Raw genomic sequence first — 21,279 nt, 5'->3', positions numbered from 1 at the left:
CGGGTTATTGTGCAATACATTTCCAGTTTTAGTTGTTTTTCTGTAAACGACAACAATCATTGACTTGTATATCTACTGGCTTATTTCTTTTAGCTTGATTTAATCGATGTTACTCTCGTCGTGAACAGAAACAACACATTCTCTCAACTTTCTGATGCAGGTTAACGCACTGGAATCTACTCGAACAGCACATTAAAACTCTTCAGCTCTCATATGTACTCTCATTTTATGACTTCCGACGAGTTTAACATGTGCACGTCTAGCTCACGCCTTATTTTCATTCACTATAACATGACCCTGAGCTGAACAGTTTGCTTCCATCAGCAACAAGCAAATATATAACAACAAACCACTTCATCATAGAAGAAACAACAATAACTCCACAAAAAACATTATTAGTTTTAGATTGACCTCAAATTCACCCTACAATATGCAGTTCTGGCATTATTTTTTGCTGAATAGTTATGTCTCGAATAACTGTTCCTGTTGTGATGTATAAATGATTTCCCTCGCAACGTTAAGTCTGCAAGTTTTTCTGCTGCTGTGCGAGTTTTAACTCTGCAGCGATGTGCAAGCTGCTCAAGTATTGCTTGAGCCACTTCCTTTACACTGCTATGACCTGGCTGGACGAAGCCAACAAAGGAGTCAACATGTGGTCATGCATTCGGTACCTCGGTTACCTGTCCAGCCTGAACTCCCTGGTGGCCATTTGTCTGGGAATTTACATACAATGGGAGAAAACCGCAGACACTATCATCTTGGTCATCTTCATTTTGGGCCTCTTTGTTCTTGGGATTGCCTGCATTCTCCACTATTACTTCGGCATGGAGAGCGTCAGCCTGTTTCTGCTGCATCTGTGGTTTGGTTTCCTTCTGGGTTTGCTGTGCTTCATCAACGTCCCGTCCAAAGAGCTCGATGTTAAGGAGCAGGTGGCCAACTATATGTTAATAGCAAGCATTGTGATACGAATCCTATGTGATTTGGTTGGAAGAATGTGCGGTTATACCCGACATCAACCCGCTTTTCTCACTACAAGGGAAGCTTTGGAGCTCACAGGGTTCGCTGTGGTCAGCACAACCCTGGTCAGCCAAAAATCCATTAGCCTTGTGGTCCTGACACTGGCTTTGGCCGCTCTAATCGTGGATTTACGCATGAAGTCCTTCTTGGCGATCCCAAACCTGGTCTGCTTCTCGTTTGTGGCTGCGTTCTTCTTCCAGGAGTCTTTAGGAGTGTCCACCAACCCCTTCGCCTTGTCTTACTTCTTCAGCCGCCTCATCTGCGACCCGTTCCTGGACGTCTACTTCAGCGGACTTTCGGTGACCGAACGCTGGTCGCCGCTGCTGCTGAGAGGAGGCCTGTGGAGGCATATGATGCTTCTTCCTCTGGTGGTCATGGAGGTGATGTTTTTGGTCGTGGCCGCTCTGAAGATGAGAGATCTGGATCGGTGGTACCTGCTCATCCCGGGTCTTTCGGGAGCTGCTGTTTTCTGGATCATCTGCCACCTGGTTGTTCTGGTCACGCTGTGGGGTTTTCACAGCAAGCTGAGTGACTGTCAGAGGATGTGTATGGTGCACACGTCAGAGGCTGGAGAGCTGGACAGGATCATGGCGTCGAAGGGGATGAGGCACTTCTGTCTTATATCAAAACGCCTGGTGATCTTCAGCCTGATGTCCACCATCATACTCGGGGCTCTGGGTTGGCAGGTAAGGCTTCCTGAGAAAATCTTTCTTAGTTTTTAGAAAATGAGTTCTTATGTTCATGGTGGTTTCACGTGGTGAAGGATTAGACATAATGACACTAAAGTGTAAAAGTATCATGTTTTTCTTGAATACTTGAGTGAACGTCATTTCTTTCCAAAAAAGTTTAAAAAAAAGAAATTTACTTTAAGCTATAGAGTATATATATATTATTTCATAAATATTGCACATTCTTTTTTGGAAGTCACACCACATGATGGTGTACAACTTAAACCACTCATGAAAAGAATGGCAAATTACAGTCATGAGGGTTTACAAGTGTCCCCTCTATGATATCATTTCCTGTTTTATGGTTATTTTTCTTGCATATTGGTTTCACCACATGACTTTGATTTGGCACACAAACATTTTTCAGGTTTTATTAAGTGGTAATGCACTTTTGTTATATAAGTGTTATAAATAATGGTTTTCTTTTTTTTTTTTTTTTTTTTTTTTTTTACATATATAAAATGTAATTTATTCTATAAATATAACCTGATTTTTTTAGCATCATTACTCCAGTCTTCAGTGTCACATGATCCTTCAGAAATCATACTAATATGCTGATTTACTGCTCTAGAAACATTTCTGATTATTATCAATGTATCAAACAGTTGTGCTGCTTAATATCTTTGTGGAAACCATGATACGTTTTTTTAGAACGTTCAAAAGAGCAGTATTTATTTGAAATGAAAATATTTTATTATTTATTATTTTAAAAATGTCTTTATTAAATGGCTTTACTGTCATGTTTGATCAATTTATTATGTCCTTGCTGAATAAAAGTATTAATTTCTTTAATATTAATCTTACTTTTTAATCTTACATTTTTCTTTTTGAAAAGTTTATATATATATATATATATATATATATATATATATATATATATATATTATATATAAAATAAATAAATAGAGACAAAAAGGCCAGTGTTCTCTATATTTCTGCATAAATGTGAACCAAAAGATCATCAGACAGATATGTAACTTTGGATATTTTTTCTTAATAAATAAATGACAAAGTAAATATTTTTGTCTCATTTGTTTGATTGGATTTGATTCTTTATAAAATTTCAGAACTTGAGTGAAAATCTGATGATCTTTTGGGTCATAATTATGGTCAAAAATTCTTAAGGGTTCACAAACTTTCAAGCAAAACTACATATATATGTATATATATGTATATATAAATAAGGGTGGTGAATTTTTTTTTGTTTTGCTCTTTAATGTATTGTTTTCTCCTACAGCCATCCAACAGTCTGTTTATTGGCTTGTTTCTGCTGGTGCTGCCTCTGGAGTCACTAGCCCATGGGCTCTTCTATGAGCTGGGAAACAGCCTCGGAGGCACCTGTGTCGGCTACGCTGTGGTGATTCCTACCAACTATTGCAGGTATTGGAAACATATACACTCACATTTTAGTAATTCAGATACTTCAGGTACTTGATTAGTCAGTAACTTACACAGAGGGTCAGTATTTCATCGTCATTTTCTCTCAGCCCGGATGGTCAGCCCACCCTGCTGCCCCCGGCGCATGTGCAGGAGCTCAACTTGCGTTCCACAGGGATGCTTAACAACGTGCAGCGCTTCTTCTCTCATCACATGATCGAGACCTACGGTTGTGATTACTCCACGAGCGGCTTGAGTCTGGAAGCCCTGCAAGCCAAGCTCCGCATATTCATGGAGGCGCACACTGCTGACGGCCCACGACACGACACCTACCTGCTCTATTACAGCGGACACACCCACCGCAGCGGAGAGTGGGCTCTAGCAGGTGGGAGAATCATTATATAACTTTTTCCTTCTTGAAACAGACTCAACAGAACCTGGGTGAATCTCATAACTTCTAACTCAAGAACATTCACCCAAAATGAAAAAAAAAGAAATGAGAAATGAAAATGAAATCAGATTTTTTTTAAATGCAGTTTCCATTAATTCTCATTAAAAAGTGTATTTGAAAATGCTGATGTTTTATCTATCTATCTATCTATCTATCTATCTATCTATCTATCTATCTATCTATCTATCATCTTTCTGTCTGTCTGTCTTCTATTTATCTTGATTTTGCAGATAAATATGATCTGGACATTTATTTGTGACATTAACGCACTTATTAGTAAAATTTGCAAACCGTTTGCATACTATTTACATAAAATACATTAAAAAGATATTGTGCATATTGAATTCTGGTAAAGACTTATAGAGGGCTTTTTTTGTGTGTTTTTAATATAATCAGCAGGAGACGTTTTACGTCTAGATGAGATCGTGCAGCTCTGGAGAGAAAAGAACGCCGGATTCTTTTCCCGTCTCATCATTATTCTCGACACCGACAACTCGCTCCCCTGGGTGAAGGAGGTGCAGAAAATCGAGGGACTTTATGTAGCAGTTCAAGGGGCAGTGCTTTCTAGTCCCACAGACCCAGAGGTCCAGGACGCACCCCAGCTCGGGGACTTCACCTGTCAGTGGGTTGATTTTAACTGTAACCCTGACAGCATAGTTCGGTGGTCTGAGCGTGGGCGGCCCGTCCGAGCAGCCTACGGCATCTCCAGACACTGGAGCGACTACAAGCTTCACCTGCCCACTGAAAGCGACGTCACCAGGCACTGGAGACTCTACTTCCCACGCCTGACTTACCCTGTGGTTCAGCTCGCCCACTGGTGTGGCGGGTTGAACCTCTTTTGGGTTTGCGGATACTGCATTCGGTTGCTCCGAAGAATCAAACTTTCATGGTTCCCACCCGCGGTGCTGGATACAGGCCAAGGTTTCAAGCTGGTTAAATCGTAGAACTGGACCTAGAGTACTGTGAGCAGCTGTGTGTCTATGCTGTATCTGGACATGGTTAGGTGATGCTTATGTACGGCAGCTTTAAGCTGAATTGACCAGCACAGCAATTCATAAAATCTCAGGTGTTCATTTGTGACGGAAAAAATAGCTAAAATTGGGCCAACTTACTTACTAGAATATCATATTGGTCTCTACACAAATTTGTTACTCAGCAAGGGTGAATTTTGTGAAACCAATCAACATCTCTGGGTCATAGATCACCTCTAAATCAAAAGATAGATGAACATAAGATATTACATTTTGCATAAAGAAATAAAACCTTTTTTTTTTATGACAATTAAGAATATTTTTTGGCATTATTGTAATGAAAAGATGTCATTATTGTGATTATTGTTTAAATTAAATTATGTGATTACATAATGAAAAATGTCAATACCATACTGCAAAAAGTTTTGTTGATTTAAAATTTAAAAATACTTTATATTAATTATATTATAATATACAACATATACAAGATTTTTGGTTTATCACAGTAAAAATATCCCTGTGATTAAATAATGAACAATGTCATAATGCAAAATATTTTTTAATTTAAAATGAATTTTGAAAATGATTGCAGTAAAAATGAGAATCATCCAATAAATGCAAATTCCTATCCTTAATTGTCATGAAAATAATTTTTAGATTAATGATCCTACAATAGGCTTTAATTTTTTTAATGCAAAATGATAATTTCCTTTTGATGTTAGGGTTAAGTATGGCCTGGAGATTTTTTTTAAGAGACTGACACACAATACGTTACTGATGGGCTTTACAGCATTGCATCCTCTAACGATTTCAGCTGTTACAGCTTTAACTTCTGTATCTTTTAACCCCCACTGCCATTTTAACGCGTCTCATAAACATTGCTTTATAAACTCTAGATTATAACTGTATCAGCACTAAACTGTTGAATGCAGCATTTGTACACAGATCCAGCAGCACAGCCATATTGCAGTGCCTCTTCTTATCTGCACTAAACAAAGCACAGCCTTATATTTGGTATCTATACAAGGGACGTAGTGTCCGTTTAACACTATGACCCACACATTCAGATCTGTCCAGTGGAGAAGTGTATTTTGTTTTATTTGTTTATACAGAAGATTTTCTACTGCCTTTATACATTTATACTATTTGTATACATTGGTTGATCATTTGACTAATATTGTGTGTTGCTAGCACTTACAGCAGTTTGGGTTTAGTATTTATACTTGTGCTAACATGTTCTGAAGTGCCTTGTGTATGATTAGTCCTCACCAAAAGACACGAGGATTCACTCCTAGTGAAATATGCAATATTTATTGATTGAAGACATGAATGAAGAGGTCTAAGGCCTTTTTTTTTTTTTTAAAGGAACTTGCAAATGGCTTTAACAATGAATGAATGAGACACTGGGATGATTTCAATGATTGTTTGCGTGTTTGAATTCAGACATGAGACTTTGATACGAATAAAAGAGCAACACTAACAAAAAAACCTAAATTTAGAACATAATCATTTGACTGAAAGCAATAGGAACAGAATTCTCTGGGTGTCCCTCATCTTCAGTTGGAGCCGCCTCTGTCTTTGAGCAGTTTATTAAGCACACTGGTCTGTTTTATAACCTTGAGGTTCGAAATGTCTTCAGCAATAACGGGAACATCAGAGCTGGGATTTAGACCCTCAGATTCGCTCTCGCTGTCTGACAGAGCTGTACGAAGAGCGTCGTTCTCATACTAATAAAAGTAAAAACAGCAAAAAACAAAACAATATATTTTATTTAAATTTTTTTTACAACAGTATAAGAGTCAGTGCTCATTCGGATGTCCAAAGCCTATATAATATGTAAATCTATTTAGTTTTCTAAATTAAAGATGTTTGTAATGGCTCATTTCAATTCTACAGTCTTTATTGAGTCTAATATTTAACATAAAAATTGTATTAAAATAAGTGATATAAAAATAAATAATATATATATATTTTTTTAATTGTCCAGATGAAAACTCGACTGAATAATAAAAAAATAAAAAAAAGTGAGGTGAAAATGTCATACTGCGGTTGGTCCCAGTGCGAGATCTCAGGCAGCTGCATCACATGACCTGTGTTAACCAGGTGTTGCACTAGTTCCTCTTTGGTTTCAAACTTCTCCTGACAGCAGTAGCATCGGCACTGGTGAAGCTCACGCCGGATGTAATTCACTAGTTTCACTTGCTGGTAAAACTTGAGGCCTGGACAAACGACACAAATGACATTAAAGTATTTAAGAGTTCTTCTCAAAAACAAGGCAACATTTCTGCAATTATACTCACTTAAGTCTGTTTTTAATTTGTGCAGGTCAAATTCATGAGTTTCCTGGAGGAACAAAATCAGCTTATTATTGCTACTAATGTAAAAATGCATAGAAAATATTAAAATATAATCTTTTCCCTAAGGGACATCATATACCTCCATGTGTGTGTAAATTTTCTCCATTGTTTCTGCTTGCTGCTCACAAAACAGACACACGGCACACACAGGATGAGCCTGCCAATCCGACCAATCGCTGCAGAGAGTGCAGAATATCAGAAAGGAGAAAAAAAAATATATGAAAATGTGATCTTCAGAGTAAAAAGATGAAGGCCTTACTCATCTTCATCTTCAAAGAGCTCCCTGTCATCTTCAGACTGCACCTCCTCCCAAGTCTTCCCCAACTCCTGCAACATTACAACAGCAGTGCAAACTGGGAGAATATTGTTTTTATTTATTCAGATGAGACGCATACAAACCAACACACGGTCGTACCAGGTAATTGATGACATAGAAGCGATCGTACTCTTGGTTTCTGGCGTTTATTCGTCGATGCTGCTTTTTTCTCATGTGATCTTTCAAGGTGGTTTTGTCCCTGAATGTTTTCTCACAGTACAGACACTGCATGCTATATAAAAATAATAATATAAGAATAACAGTATTAGTCATTGAAAACATTAAGTTTGAAAGTAGCGTAAAATAACTTTCATTATGCCTTCATGATGTTTTATTTTTTGCATCTTCTATTTATTTGACACTAACCCAAAAACTAACCTTTTTCGGGATTAATGCAATGACCGCAAACTCCAAAAGGGGGCGTTCATACCTTCTCCATCTCCATTTTTATCAATTTGTAATAATGGTTTGATGATTAATAAAAAAAATTTAACAGTATCTATCTATCTATCTATCTATCTATCTATCTATCTATCTATCTATCGCATATGTGTGTAGTAAATATATTATATAATAGTACATATTTAATTTATTTAATAGACAGATAGATAGATAGATAGATAGATAGATAGATAGATAGATGGATAGATGGATAGATAGATAGATAGATAGATAGTATTGTAGCAAAATCCTAAACACTCACTTCTCCAGTTTCCACTCCAGAGTGTGGAGGAACTCGTTGCAGTAGACGATGTTGTCAGGCAGGCCGATGCTGAAAGAGTGTTCTTTAGCCATGTGATTCAGCAGTGAAGACCTGCAGTGAAACCACAGAGCACGAATGCAGCACTTCAAATAAATATGCAGTGCTGTTTGCTACTGTGTGTTACAAAAAACAAATAATAAAATGAAAAAGCAAAAACTGTGATTTATATCTATATAAGCGACAGAGTGGAGGTCAGAAGATGATTGGCTTGTGATGTCACAATACAGTGAAAAACTGTATTCAGGAATATGAATGAGTTTACTCTGACACTACAAGGTATTCTGCCTAGGCCTTTAGTCAAATGAGCTAGTTAATATTCATAAGTAAAGTATTCAGCTTGCTATGATTTCGATTTTGAAATTGATACCCTTAACAAATTGAGCTGCATGGCCTTCCAGATGTTCCACGTCAAATTTATTATAAATTAATAAATAATATGAAATATATATATATATATATATATATATATATATATATATATATATATATATATATATATATATATAATATATATATATATATATATATATATATATATATATATATATACACACATAAAAAAAAAAGAATAAACATTTTTATAAATGTAAAAAATTTTTTTTTTAATAATGTAATTTTTTTATTATATATAATATAATATTGAATACAATATATAATATTAAATACTACATAATAAAATTACAATTTATATAACAAATAATATATAAATAAATTTTACATAATAAATCATTCAGACATTTGGTCTGTGGTAGAGCTCATGTACAAGATATCAAAACTCAAATGTGAACAATTTCACATCAGGATATGATATGATTTGATTCTAGAATTAGAAATCCATCAGACATGAGCTTTTAATCCACGGGACAGTTGTTGGTTACCTGTTTCCAGTAAACTCCTCACTGCAGAACATACATGCCCGATGAAACGTTGTATCATCCCTCTCTTTTTGCTGCTGATCCAGAACTTCCTCCTATCAAAACATATCAATTAACAAATTAGTTAATGCATTTTCATTGTACTGTTTTATGTTATGTTATGTTATGTTAGGTTAAAAATTAAATAAAAAAAAAAAACATCAAACTTCATTATAGACTTATCTAGCACTGTAAGAAAATAACACATTACAAATTATAAAACATAATACATAAATGTTATATTTATAATGGGTATGAATCTCAGTGTGGCATGTTTTTATCATTCTGCGTTTCTGAAAACCCGCTGTTCGATTGCCATAATCATTGATAATTATCCCAAACGCAATCTGCAAATGATTTGTGTTTAATAAATAGTGCTAATCCTCTCATCTCGAGTTTCACCGACGTGCAGTGTGTCACTGAGTGATTGAGAAAGGTCACAGCTGCACTGTTAAACACAGCTAGTGCTCTTGTTGTTCCACACAAAGCAGAGGTGCTGGGAAACGCTGGCCCTCCTAGCATTTAGACTTCAATTTAAATCAGAGAACTGTGTCACTGAATCTAATACATTAGCTTTATTTATTTTAGTCTTGCAAGCTGCAACTTTTAACTTATTTCATTTTAGTGAAAATTGGCAAATTTTATAATTACTTTGAACTGTGACACTGAATCTAATACATTGGTAGTTTATCAACAATACACAATTTTTAGCCCAGGTCACAGCAGGCCCTTTGTTTCTTATTCACAGTTAATTTTATGAGGTTTTACATTTTTGGAACCCTGTTACTTTTATTTGAAATATCCATATACAGTTAAAAATCCATGTGATAAAATTACAAAATAACAAATAGAAAACAATTGCGGATATTTTAAAGTTTTTTAAGTCACAGGGTTGTATTTTTGGCCTAAATTAAACTACATATTTTAAAAAGTGGAAAATCCATGTACAAAATGTAGGATAAATTTTGGTCATTAAAATTAGTTAATAATTAAACATTGTCTTACCACTGTGTAATGATTGGATTATGTAAAATTCTGCCATGTGATTTTTACATTGTAACATTTTAAACGTTGACTACAGTGGGACAGAACAAAATCACTATTTTAAGGGGTGGATAACGATTTTCTGCGTTTAATGTCAGATAATAGTTTTCAACAAAAAACATGGGATTTGCCTTTAAATACTTTTAAATGAGTTTACTGTAAATTCCACGCAATTAACTAACATTACAAATAGCAAATACAATGTGTCTTACCTACAGGACCTTCAGAGTTGGTCTTGATAACACTGCAGAAGTCTGTGATGGGTTGTTCTGTAAACCGTTTCTTCCAGTACAACATGTACCTGCAACAATACCATTGTAATTTTTCACTATTTTGTGTTATTTGTACTGTTCCTGATGAATATCTCTTTAAAGAAACGCTGACACATGTAGGCTACAAATCTTGTGAATTCTCACCGTGGAAAGTCTGCGATGAGTTTGACATCAGCGATAACCAGTTTGTGATCCAACACCATGTGCTTGAGAAGTTGGTCTTTTTCAGAAGCGGGAAAAGAGTCTGAACAGAGCGAACAGGTCACGGGACGGCCATCGCTGGAGGAGGTGAGAGAAGCGCTTCCACACAGGTGCTCGGGGAAACAAAGCGGCTCTAGTATACAATCCTGCTTAGCTAACAATGAGAGAAAACACGGTATTCACACATTTAATAAAATATGACGCACAAATATCTTTGTGTTTTATATGACTTAATAGATTATATCCATTCTGGGTCATTAATTCATTCTGAAAAACATGATACATTTGTGCTCCTAAGTGCACTTTATGAGCTGTTTTGCCTCTTCGCAATGAGCTTTTGCAGTGATAAATTAAAGGGTTGCTGATCATCTATTAGAAGATCCATATCAACAAACTTTGCACTTTAACCACCCACGCCTTGCTGGTAAAAACAGCTTAAACTAGTCTAATAAGGTCTGCTGGTTTTAGCTAGGCTGGTCTCTCTCTGGTTTTAATGTGTTTTTGGCTGCTTTCCAAGTGGAAGACCAGGTAGACCAGATAAAAAACAGCTTTGCGGGACAGGGAGACATACAGGTTTCAGTGTCCTTATCCAAAAAGTGAAGAAAAAAAAAAAAAGGCATCATGTACATATGCCATGAAAAGTACATTATATGACAAACTTGCATTACAGTGCACACGTGCTGTTATAACTAGCAGTAGCTTAAACTTCGCAATAGCTAAGTTAGCTGTCGGTGTTCACGCATTTCATGTAAACGGAAATAAAGCAATCTTTTGTTAACATATCTCCCAAAAAGTATAATTTAGTTAACCAACCTGTCAAATTAGTGTTGTGCATCTGAGCGGCCATGGTTTTTTCGATCACGTGACCTGGTGAATTACGCATTGACCAATCAGAGTTAAATCAGCTGCGGGTAATGGGTATTGTAGTTCTCCATCCGGTCTTTCGCATTCATTTCCTACATCTCCCATGAGGCAATGGTGTTTTTCTTCAGGGCTGAGAAGTGTAGTGTATGTGGGATGCTGCTGTGGCTCTGCCCTCAGAACAATACAGTGCAACCCTGTGTAACAACAATATGGAGAGTATCCGCCGTAATTGCCCTGTTTTATAGCACACTTTCTTTTACTTGACGCGGGAAAAATGTGGATACCGACTGAACTAGAAAAATATGGCGTTGGTAAGTAATATATTTACATTATATTCCCGCATCGTTAATAAAACGCAAGTTTGATCGCTGCAGGTGCGATAATGAGCCGTGACATCTACAATCTGATGGCAGATGAAATGTCACATCATTTTCCGATGATTTAAAGCCTCGAAGGCAAGTGACAGAATAATGCATTATTATTATTATTATTATTATTATTATTCCCGACTGGAATTATTTATGTTGTTTTCCTTCATTAATTTGAATGGTCATCTTGAATAGCCCTTATATGCAGCAATAAGAAGAAATATCCGCAGTAAAGGCTCGTCTTTTGTTTTCTTCATACACACGCTGTAATTCATTTACTGAAAAAATGCTTTTACGTCTAAAACCGAAATAATACTGTTTTATTTGAGAAATAGCACATTCATTATATAGTCTATCTATTATTAGTACATTTACAGCAACCATTTACGTATTCGAATTAGGTTCAATTTGTAGTTATTTATTATTTATATATTTATATATTTTTTACATAATTTAATTTTTAAATTTTTTACGTATTAATTTGTATATCTATCTATCTATTATTCTATCTGTGATCTGTCTTTTTTCTTCACACACACACACACATGCAGACAGAGAGAGAAAGACCATTTTTTGATAAATTAATATTAATAAATAAATAATACATTTGCACTAAATTATTTAAAATAGTGTTTGTATTAAGTGCCATCAAATTTTCAGAGCAAGTTGTGTCAAATGATAACCTCAGTGATATTATTATGTTTTATTTTTTGTAAGTTTGTTCTGACAGCAGTTGACAGTTTGAAGGATGATTTTTGGCCGATGAACAGTCTGGAATCTGCTCATCTCTCATTGGCTGACGGGTAGAGATGGACGAAGTGAGGAGTGCAGCAGTACAGGGGAGTTCACATGGGCTTCAGGTCTCCTGTGAGCTCGTTCACTACAGCCTTACTTAAATAAACAGGATGACATTTGGTCACTTCTTCAGTTAGTAAGAGAGAAGGTCAGAGCAGAGAAGAAAGCTAGTTCAAGGGGGCAGGGAAGGTGGGACAAGAAACATAGCCTCTGATTTTCTTTTTTTACATTAGCCACAAGACACATGTGGAGCATATTGCAATAGAATATGGCAAAAATGGCTGCATATTACAGTTCTGCTCTTTGGAAAGTGTACACAGCTACCGAAACCTTTATCAGTCATGAAATATGGATGGAGTCCAGGCGAGATGGCTTAAATGGCGAGACCTGCATTTACAGTATCATATATATAAAAAAACCAAAAAAAAAAAAAAAGAATCACAAAAAAAAGTGGCATGCACACACACACACACACACACATAAATGGCACACATAAATGCATGCATACACATTTGCACACAGGCATGCACCATAATCTTGGCCTCTCAGCCATTTTGGTTGCAAATTCAGCTTAATGAACCATCTGCTATTTACAGTAAATGTATCATTAAATGCAATGGCATTTCAAACAAGAATGTGTCTGTTGATCATATTCCCACACCTGGCTTTTCCTCTTAAACCAAAGCTGATGGAAGGAAATGGGGCTGTTAATGGGACTAAGAGAAGATCGCTAAATTTGAACATTGTGTAATTATTTACTCACGCATATGATTTGTTTTTTTTTCTGTTGTGGCACTCAAAGGAAGAATATTCTAAGGTCTTTTTGTGCCTGCATTTACAGTAAATGGGTAGTGTTTAAGCTTAAAAAACGCGGGTCCGGCAGCACAAAACAAAGTGCAATAGTCAATCTAAATATATATATATATATACATTCCATATGTTTTGTGCGCAGTATCCCAAGTTCTCTGAATTAAATGAATAAGTCAATCTAAATATGAAAATTTGCTGAAAATGTACTCACCCTTAGGCCATGCAAAATATAGATGAGTTTTTTTGTCACTTGCTTACCATTGGATCCTCTGCAGTGAATGGGTGCCGTCAGAGTCCAAACAGCTGATAAAAACATCACAATAATCCAAACGACTCCAGTCCATCTTGTGAAGTGAAAAGCTGTTTTTGCATGTTTGTAAGAAACAAATCCATCATAAGACGTTTTAACTTTAAACTGTCACGTTCAGCTAAAACATGAGTCCTCTATCCATAATATTGTTTTCTCCTGTGGGAAAGTCATCTTGTCTGAATCAGGGGAGAAATGTGCACTGATCAAGCACTGTTTACAACCAAAAACACTTCTAAACAAATACGTTGGTGGATTTTGATGTGAGAGGAGAACAGGGGGTGGACTTTTACACTGAAGGAAGCATTATTATGGATTGTATTTTGATTAAAACACCTTAAGGATGGATTTGTTTATTACAAACACAAAGTTTTACACTTTACAAGATGTTGATTGATGGACTGGAGTTGTGTGGTTAACTTGTCGATTATTGTGATGTTTTTATCAGCTGTTTGGACTCTCTGACAGTTCCCATTCACTGCAGAGAATCCACTGGTGAGTCACCTATAGATTTCTCCACATCAGCTTCTATTATTCAAGTAGTGTTGCGTGAGAAATAAATAGGTGTAGTTCACCCAAAAATATATATTCTTTCATCATTTAGTCACACATGTTTTTCCAAACCTATATGACATTTTCTTCTTAAAAACTTTTTAACCAAAACAAGATGTTTTGAAAATCAGTGAAGTCCGGTGTTGTTTTGGACACCAATGACTTTCACTGTTTTGACAAAAACATTTGAAACCTTTTTATGGCATGAGAATTTTCATTTTTGGGTGAATGTTCCTTTTAAACTTGAAATCATGTAATCCTGAATGTCATCTCTGCATCCCTGCTGAATTTGGATGTTGATCGGCTCGTGATGAAAACCAATGCCGTGCGGAATCTGCAGGCAACAGCTGGGAACAGACAGTTTGACAAGTCAATATTGGTTTATAATTATACCATAATGTTCAGAACATTTATTAAGTAAAGTGAAAGCTAATGTGACTAGCACATAATACGTTTCTTGTTACTTCTTGTTCCAGCACATCAGCACTATGTCACATCTCTTCCAATGGTGGAAGAATTTAGCGTAATTGAAACATCCACCGCTTCACTTAATATCAACCCAAAAACTGATCTTGGTCAAACTATTTAGCAATTTAGTCTGGGATCGGCGCATCCTGTTCCTGAGCTTCTCACCTCGGATTTATGATGGCAGCGCATTCGGCATACAAATGAGGCTCTTGCTTTTGTCACATGCTGACTGGGCGCCTACAATGCCCTGGTCAACAGGCATGCTGCCACTCCGAGAAAGAGATAAGATTGACAGATAAAGCTAGAAGAGGCCTAGTCAGCTGCCAGCACTGTGAGACGTTGGTGGGAATTAAATGAGACTTTCAGTGCACACATGAGCTCTGTTCCCAAACGTAGCAATCATACTAAGGCATCGTGGGATGTAAAAGCTGTTCAAAAGGTTGGCAGCAACATTGTGCGGCCATCTAAGATACCTAATTTTGGCCGAATCATAAGGCAGCGCTGCATGTGTCCTTCACAGACAGAGCCATCCCAGAATGGATTGCAGCAGACTAAGGCAAAATTCAACCAAAAGTTGAAAGAAATGTTGATGTAAATGATTTCAGTCAATACCAAAAATGATCACTAAAGTTAACAGTATAATTCATATTGCACAAACATTGTGTGTATTTATCACACTGTTATCTAAAACCCGGGCCACACCAAATGCGTCGATCAGCTTTAGTTTTTTCTGTGTGTTCCGCACCGTTGCCTCTAGTTGGATACCATCAACTGTTTTTTGGCCGATTCTGTATGTCAAATTGGTAGTGGAGCCTGTCAGCGAGAAAGGGAACTCCAATTGGCTATTCGGCTTAGCAAATGAGCGCACAAGACAAAAAAAGGAACTGACGAAAGCAAACCAGTGACAGAGTAAAGAGGGGATGCATAGACACTTGTTGTCATTCTATCTTTTTCTGTCTGTCTTTATCCACAAGAAGACAAGCAAGGGCTGACAATGCCACTGCCATTTGCAACTTAGCAGACACGATTGCAAAAAACTACACAAATCCATCAGTAATGAGCGAGGTTGGTGTAAACAATGAAAAAGTAAGTGCTGTCTGTATTGTATATCCATTAGTCTCAACCTCAGACATCATGCGAATGGACCTTTGGCTGAACGTCTGATGCATACGGCACACAAAAGTGGAAACACTTCAGGAGTTTCGAAGTCGTCATCGGATTGGTTGAATTATACAGGATTTCCAGGAGACGTGAGTGTAGCGTTCTTTAACGTTCCGCCTGGAAACAAAGATGCCGTGGCGCCAAACCCCCTCACGAAAGAAGAAAGCCTAGTGTTTACAACAGTGACGACGAGTGCTTGTCACGATCAACTCAATGCTGGATTCTGTCATTGTGGTGACATATCCACGCCCCGAAACGTGCTGCTGAACGAAACGAATTGTGATTGGTTTTATTGTCATGTCGGTCAAACAGCCTCATGGGCGGGCCTAAGCCAAAGAAAGCTGCCGTGGATTCCAGACCTTCAGCCTTCAGTCTGAAGGTCTGGCTACGCGAGACTATATATCCACAGTTCTAGATCTTCCGTTTTCACCTGTTTGAATGCTGAATACAGACTACTGCCACCTGCTGGTATGGGAGACGTAGTTGGCCATCGGCTGTAGTCTGTCCGGTGTGTTCTAGTAGGCAAACTCTTCTGACCCAAAGCAAGCCATCCTCAGTGCGCGGCGCCACAGTCTGCTTTCCTCAGTGCTAGTTCTTTGGCGTCAGCTTGGTGTGTCCCTACTCTTAGCAACATGCTAATAGTCAAACTCATCTGTCAAATTTTGAAGTTGCTATTTTAACAAATATTTGTATCAATTATTGAAGAAAAAGTCAATCAGTTACTGTTAAGTTTAAATCTATTCATTACAATGTCAGTTTATTGGATGGACGCAGATATGAACGCAAACCTGAATTCAATCTTAAAAACAATTGTAATAAAAAAGGGGAATATAAAGGGGCGGCTTTATGAATATGAAATGTTTGGAGAAATCCTGCATATGTCATCATTAGAGAGAAGTCTTTCATTTTCACTAGAAATGTGTCATGATTTTGTATTTGAATTAAAAAGTTATAAGGTCAAAAAATTAAACGTGCACGGATAAGTCGTTTATTAACATGCATTTTGGAAATACATTTTAGAGGTTTTAAAAAATGTCTTTAATATAGCAACTTTAACACCTTGTTATTATAGCAACTTGCTAGTATCAAACTCTTTGGAATCAGTTGCGAATTGAGTCTTCCATACATTTAACAAAATGAATGCTGTTATTGTTAAAATAGTTAAGTATAATTTGTGTGTGTGTCACTCAGTGTCTGTGTGTGTGTGTGTGTGTGTGTGTTGTTTGTTATTTAGCTATATGTATCAGTTACTGTTAAGTTTCCATCTAGTTAGGATGCTGTCTATATAGGCAGTATAACAAAAAACAAAATAATCAGTTACTGTTAAGTTTCCATCTAGTTAGGATGCTGTCTATATAGGCAGTAGATGGCAAGACAAGCTCACTAGGTTTTGGAACACAGCAATACTTGGTATACACTGACAAATACTTAAAGATTTGTGAATGCTTAAAGGTTTATTGCCCATAGCAAGCTTTCACAGTTCAAATAGCTGCATGTCGCAACAAGGTGTAAAAGTGTCATTGTGAGCTCTTTGAAACCGGTGATCTAGGAGCGTATCTTTAAAAATATCACTCCAAAGACTCAGTTTAGAGAGAGAGCAAGATATAGATTTAATCATTCAATCTCAGCAGCTCTTTTTGCATAATTCATTGTCATGTGTGCAGAACTCATTTCTTGATGTTATCATTTCAATAACATACTACACGCTACATTCTCTGTCAATGCCAAAACCATCATTAGGGTTTTTATTCTTTGGTACAATCAGCTCATCCAGCATACTGTTGCTAGTATCCACTCATATTTTACTCACTCTCATAATTCCTTTCACCCTCCAGGAGATGGCAAAAAGAAGCCAATATTGGATTCATTTTTCTATGGCCTTGCCAGGAACAGAAATCTCTACGGATTTCAGACTTTGAGTTTTTGATTCTTCAGAGCTTTCTTCTAATTTGTCTCATGGGTTTAAAGGGATAGTTCCCCAAAAATGACACTCCTGTAATTGTTTACTCACCCTCATGTTGATCAAAACCCAGTCTGTTTTTTCTGTGGTACACAGATTGGATTTTTTGTAGCAAATACAGCTCATTCCATACAAAGACTGGTCATAGTACCACATATAAAAAAGCACAAAAAAAGTGGTTCAACAAAGTCATATTGTACAGTATGAAAAATTGTTATTCATTTTGAGATTTCTTAAAGATTATATTTAACTATTATTATGGTATTAGTGTTTTTTATATATATTTATTAACTTCAAAGTTAGCATGAAAATAAAATTTACCCTTTATATTTTGTAAATACTTGCATAGTGGATAATGCATAGTAGGTACATTGCGAATGATTTGTCTATGTATGTTAAAAAAAAAAAAAAGGTTTTTTTTTTGGAATTACAAGGTCATGTTTTGACTTCGTAATTCCTGAATCAAAATCTTCCGAAAATGGCAGCTTCGGCTTTATGATTGGTCAGATCGCCTGTCAGTCAAACTCTCTGTGAAGGGTCAGTTCACTGAAAGCTTGCATTCAGTTCTGTCTCCATCCAATCAACAACTGTCAGAACAGAGCCAAGTCCCCGTCGTGAATTTTTCTTCTTCAGTAATCTATTTCACTCAAATGTACGCCACAATACAGATTACAAGATCTTGTCTCTAAAAGATTTGATCTATTTGTGTTGAATCCTGACTTTAAGTGAGCATTAGAAGAATGCTAATCTAAATATGTAGATGAGTTTGTTTCTTCATCGGAACAGATTTAGAGAAATTTAGCATTACATCACTTGCTCATCAATGGACCTCAACAACAATTATTTACAGTAGTAGATTTCGTATAACAAGCGATTTTTGAAATATCCAATGATGAGAACTGACCGAATGCACTGGATCCTGTCTGTCAGGTAGCTTACAGTTTGTCTTGAACAGTAGTGCTCGTCGGTTGCTGTCAAAACGCATGTAGAGCATGGCTGTCTGTGTGGGAAGGGTTTGAAAAGGGCACTTGCTCACCAAACTGCTGCCTTTGTGCTTGTTACCATCTGTCAGTGCTCGTTTTTCATAGCGACCACGTTGAATTTACTCTCACCTACAGGTTGGAGAAGTTGCATGTGGTTTGTTTTTCTCCGGGAAACCTGTACTTGACATGGAGAATGAGACCTCAGAGTTATGTCAGATTTATTATTTGCCATGCTATTGCATAGACCCAGACCCAGTGGACAAGCTGGAAATATGGTGGATTCAAGTCCTTCTGGGAAGTTACAGCATCAGATGAGTTCAAGTAACTGTGGTAGGAGCAAAATGGCTATGTACATTTTCTAATAATTCAGCAAGATTTTAAAACTCTACTTCTACAAAATCATGAATAAAGAATGTGCATCAGGACACCATCAGTACAGATGCTGTAGCTATTGTGTCCACCATATTTTCGCACTGACACCCAACTCAGAAACTTAATGAAAGTCCAGATTTTCACACTTGTAATCACAACTTTGTGTTGACGTTCATGTGCACTCAACTCATAAATGCAATCTTTCCAACTTGACTTGAATGCATCAATATTGGCTAGAGAGAGGAGGATTTAGTCATTGAGCACCATGACACTATGTGCCAATGTGTCATTTTTTGCTGAAATCAAGTTGTCAAGTAATAATTCTCTCCTCAGAGCATTTATCAGATTGAAGGCGCAAGGCGATAACATTGTACTGAAATTCGTTACATGCTCTTGACTTTCTCAGACTGTCAAGTACAGTTTCTCTTTCTTCTGTAACATTAGAGAAAGTGACAGCCGAAGACAAACAATTCCCCAAAGTGAGTTTGCTGCGTGTTTTCCACCACTCTCATCCAGTTCTTTCTCTCCGTCTCAGTTGTTCTCTGTCTGGGCATTCTGGTAATAACAGGCCGTCCTGTGCTCCATGGAGAATAACTACAAGACATTCCCATCTGAGTGCTAATGAACACAGACTAGAAACACATTGAGGCTCTATTCAGTTGTCAGAGAATCAACTGAGAATGCTATCTTATTTAATTTTGAAACTGTGCATTAATATTTAATGTTTCTCGATAGATAGTAAAAAGATTTATTCACTTACCTTTCTTCACTGAAATAATGACTCTTTGCAAACAGGTTTCCGGAACACTTACCCTGCCTGTCATTGGTCAAACAAACAGAAAGCCATGCCCTCCAACTCACGCCATTGGTTGAGCCACTGTTGCTATGTCAGGGTGGTCGGGATTCTTAAACAAACAGCAGTGTTTTTATAGTGCCTCAGAGCCACTTTTTACACTTTTGTGGGGGGAAAATACAAATGGCTTATTTATAAGATGGAATAGGAGAAGTTGGGATATGTTTTGACATGTCAGAAGCATCTTTTGATGAAGGTCAGTTACTATTAACAAAGAATCTTTTTGAGAAGGCCCTGACTCTCCGGTTGAAAAATCAGTAGACTCACAAAGTCTTCATTTAATAGTATTGATGTCTAGGAGAAACAATTGGGATGTTAAAGAGACCTCTTTTGTATTTCTGTTTTTTTAAGCCTGCTAATCCCGCATATTATATTGCTGACAGAAATGAATTGTTAATCTAAACGTTCTTTGTGCATCATAATGGCCTGTATTTATTTTAAGTGAGATGTCTTTACGTATTCTCGAGCTACAATAGGAGCTGCACTGTTTTATATGCAAATAAAGTGTTAATATAGAAAGATGTTGCACTCTGGGAGTGAACAGAACAAAGCAAAATATGAGCGAGATGTAATATCAAAACTAATATTCTCATTACTGCACACAAGGGCTGAGTGTGGGAATGATTACACATCAAATGAGAAAACCGCACTGCTGGTGTACCTCTGGTACTTGATTTTTATTAAAGTTGTTTGCTTTTAGAGACTGGCTGAGCCATTTTCGGCCAATATATTGAACTTGTGTCTCTACTAATGCTCAATGTGATTAAATGAACCAAAAGCTTTATCAGCATCCTGTATTCTGGGCTTCCAGTTTAACCCTATCAAGCCTACTGTATCATATTTTATACAATAATAACGTTTAAAGGTTCAAAAAACTGTTTAATTACAACGATTATCGATTTTTCTGATTATTATTTCTTATGTAAGGGTTAAAACCTATGAAATGGCTTGATAAGCATAGATTTCTTTATTTCGTTGATGTATTTCCATGTACAAAATACTATTGTATTGTAAAATTGCAGTAGAAAATATATTACAATTAAATTTATAGAACCTTTGTAAAAAATAAAACATAAAAAACCAAAACACACTTGAAGCATGTTTATTCACTTGATGTACTAAAATAACAAAATAACAAAAAAGAAAACTGGAATAAAAATAATAAAAATTAAAATGTAAAAAGCTCAATAATTTGTAGTAATATATATATAGATATATATATTTTATATAAAAGATTATATATGTTATATATGTTACATTTTAGTATAATTTCCAGTTATTTAAAATGTAAAAAGCTCAATAATTTGTAGTAATATATATATAGTAGTATATTTTTTAGATTAGATTAGATTCAACTTTATTGTCATTATGCAGA

At 36.4% G+C, this 21,279-nt stretch overlaps 3 protein-coding genes across 3 annotated transcripts in view; 2 read left to right on the top strand and 1 right to left on the bottom strand.

The window, feature by feature from the left end:
• The first annotated feature begins 393 nt into the window (after nucleotides 1-393).
• Nucleotides 394-4,889, top strand: LOC109050924 (transmembrane protein 168-like). The gene is made up of 4 exons (XM_042715459.1): nucleotides 394-1,703; nucleotides 2,983-3,125; nucleotides 3,233-3,507; nucleotides 3,970-4,889. The coding sequence occupies exons 1-4, from the start codon at nucleotides 567-569 to the stop codon at nucleotides 4,515-4,517; spliced, it is 2,103 nt and encodes a 700-aa protein (XP_042571393.1). The 5' UTR covers nucleotides 394-566; the 3' UTR covers nucleotides 4,518-4,889.
• A 1,174-nt stretch (nucleotides 4,890-6,063) lies between these two features.
• znf277 (zinc finger protein 277) lies at nucleotides 6,064-11,347 on the bottom strand. Its single transcript, XM_042715458.1, is given in 11 exon segments — nucleotides 6,064-6,284; nucleotides 6,586-6,763; nucleotides 6,845-6,887; nucleotides 6,981-7,077; nucleotides 7,161-7,228; nucleotides 7,317-7,449; nucleotides 7,921-8,031; nucleotides 8,859-8,947; nucleotides 10,080-10,239; nucleotides 10,355-10,565; nucleotides 11,225-11,347. Coding segments are annotated over 11 exon segments (1,344 nt in total). The 5' UTR covers nucleotides 11,295-11,347; the 3' UTR covers nucleotides 6,064-6,100.
• A 43-nt stretch (nucleotides 11,348-11,390) lies between these two features.
• Nucleotides 11,391-21,279, top strand: part of LOC109088363 (dedicator of cytokinesis protein 4-like) — a 60,220-nt gene continuing 50,331 nt past the window's right edge. The window contains 1 exon segment of the mRNA XM_042715457.1: nucleotides 11,391-11,586. Coding sequence (XP_042571391.1) covers nucleotides 11,550-11,586 — 37 coding nt within the window. The 5' untranslated portion in view covers nucleotides 11,391-11,549.

This window comes from Cyprinus carpio, chromosome A25 (assembly GCF_018340385.1).
Source record: "Cyprinus carpio isolate SPL01 chromosome A25, ASM1834038v1, whole genome shotgun sequence".
NCBI classification, from domain to species: domain Eukaryota; kingdom Metazoa; phylum Chordata; class Actinopteri; order Cypriniformes; family Cyprinidae; genus Cyprinus; species Cyprinus carpio.
The sequence above is the reverse complement of the archived record's forward strand: the minus strand, read 5'-3'. Positions and strand labels throughout refer to the sequence as shown.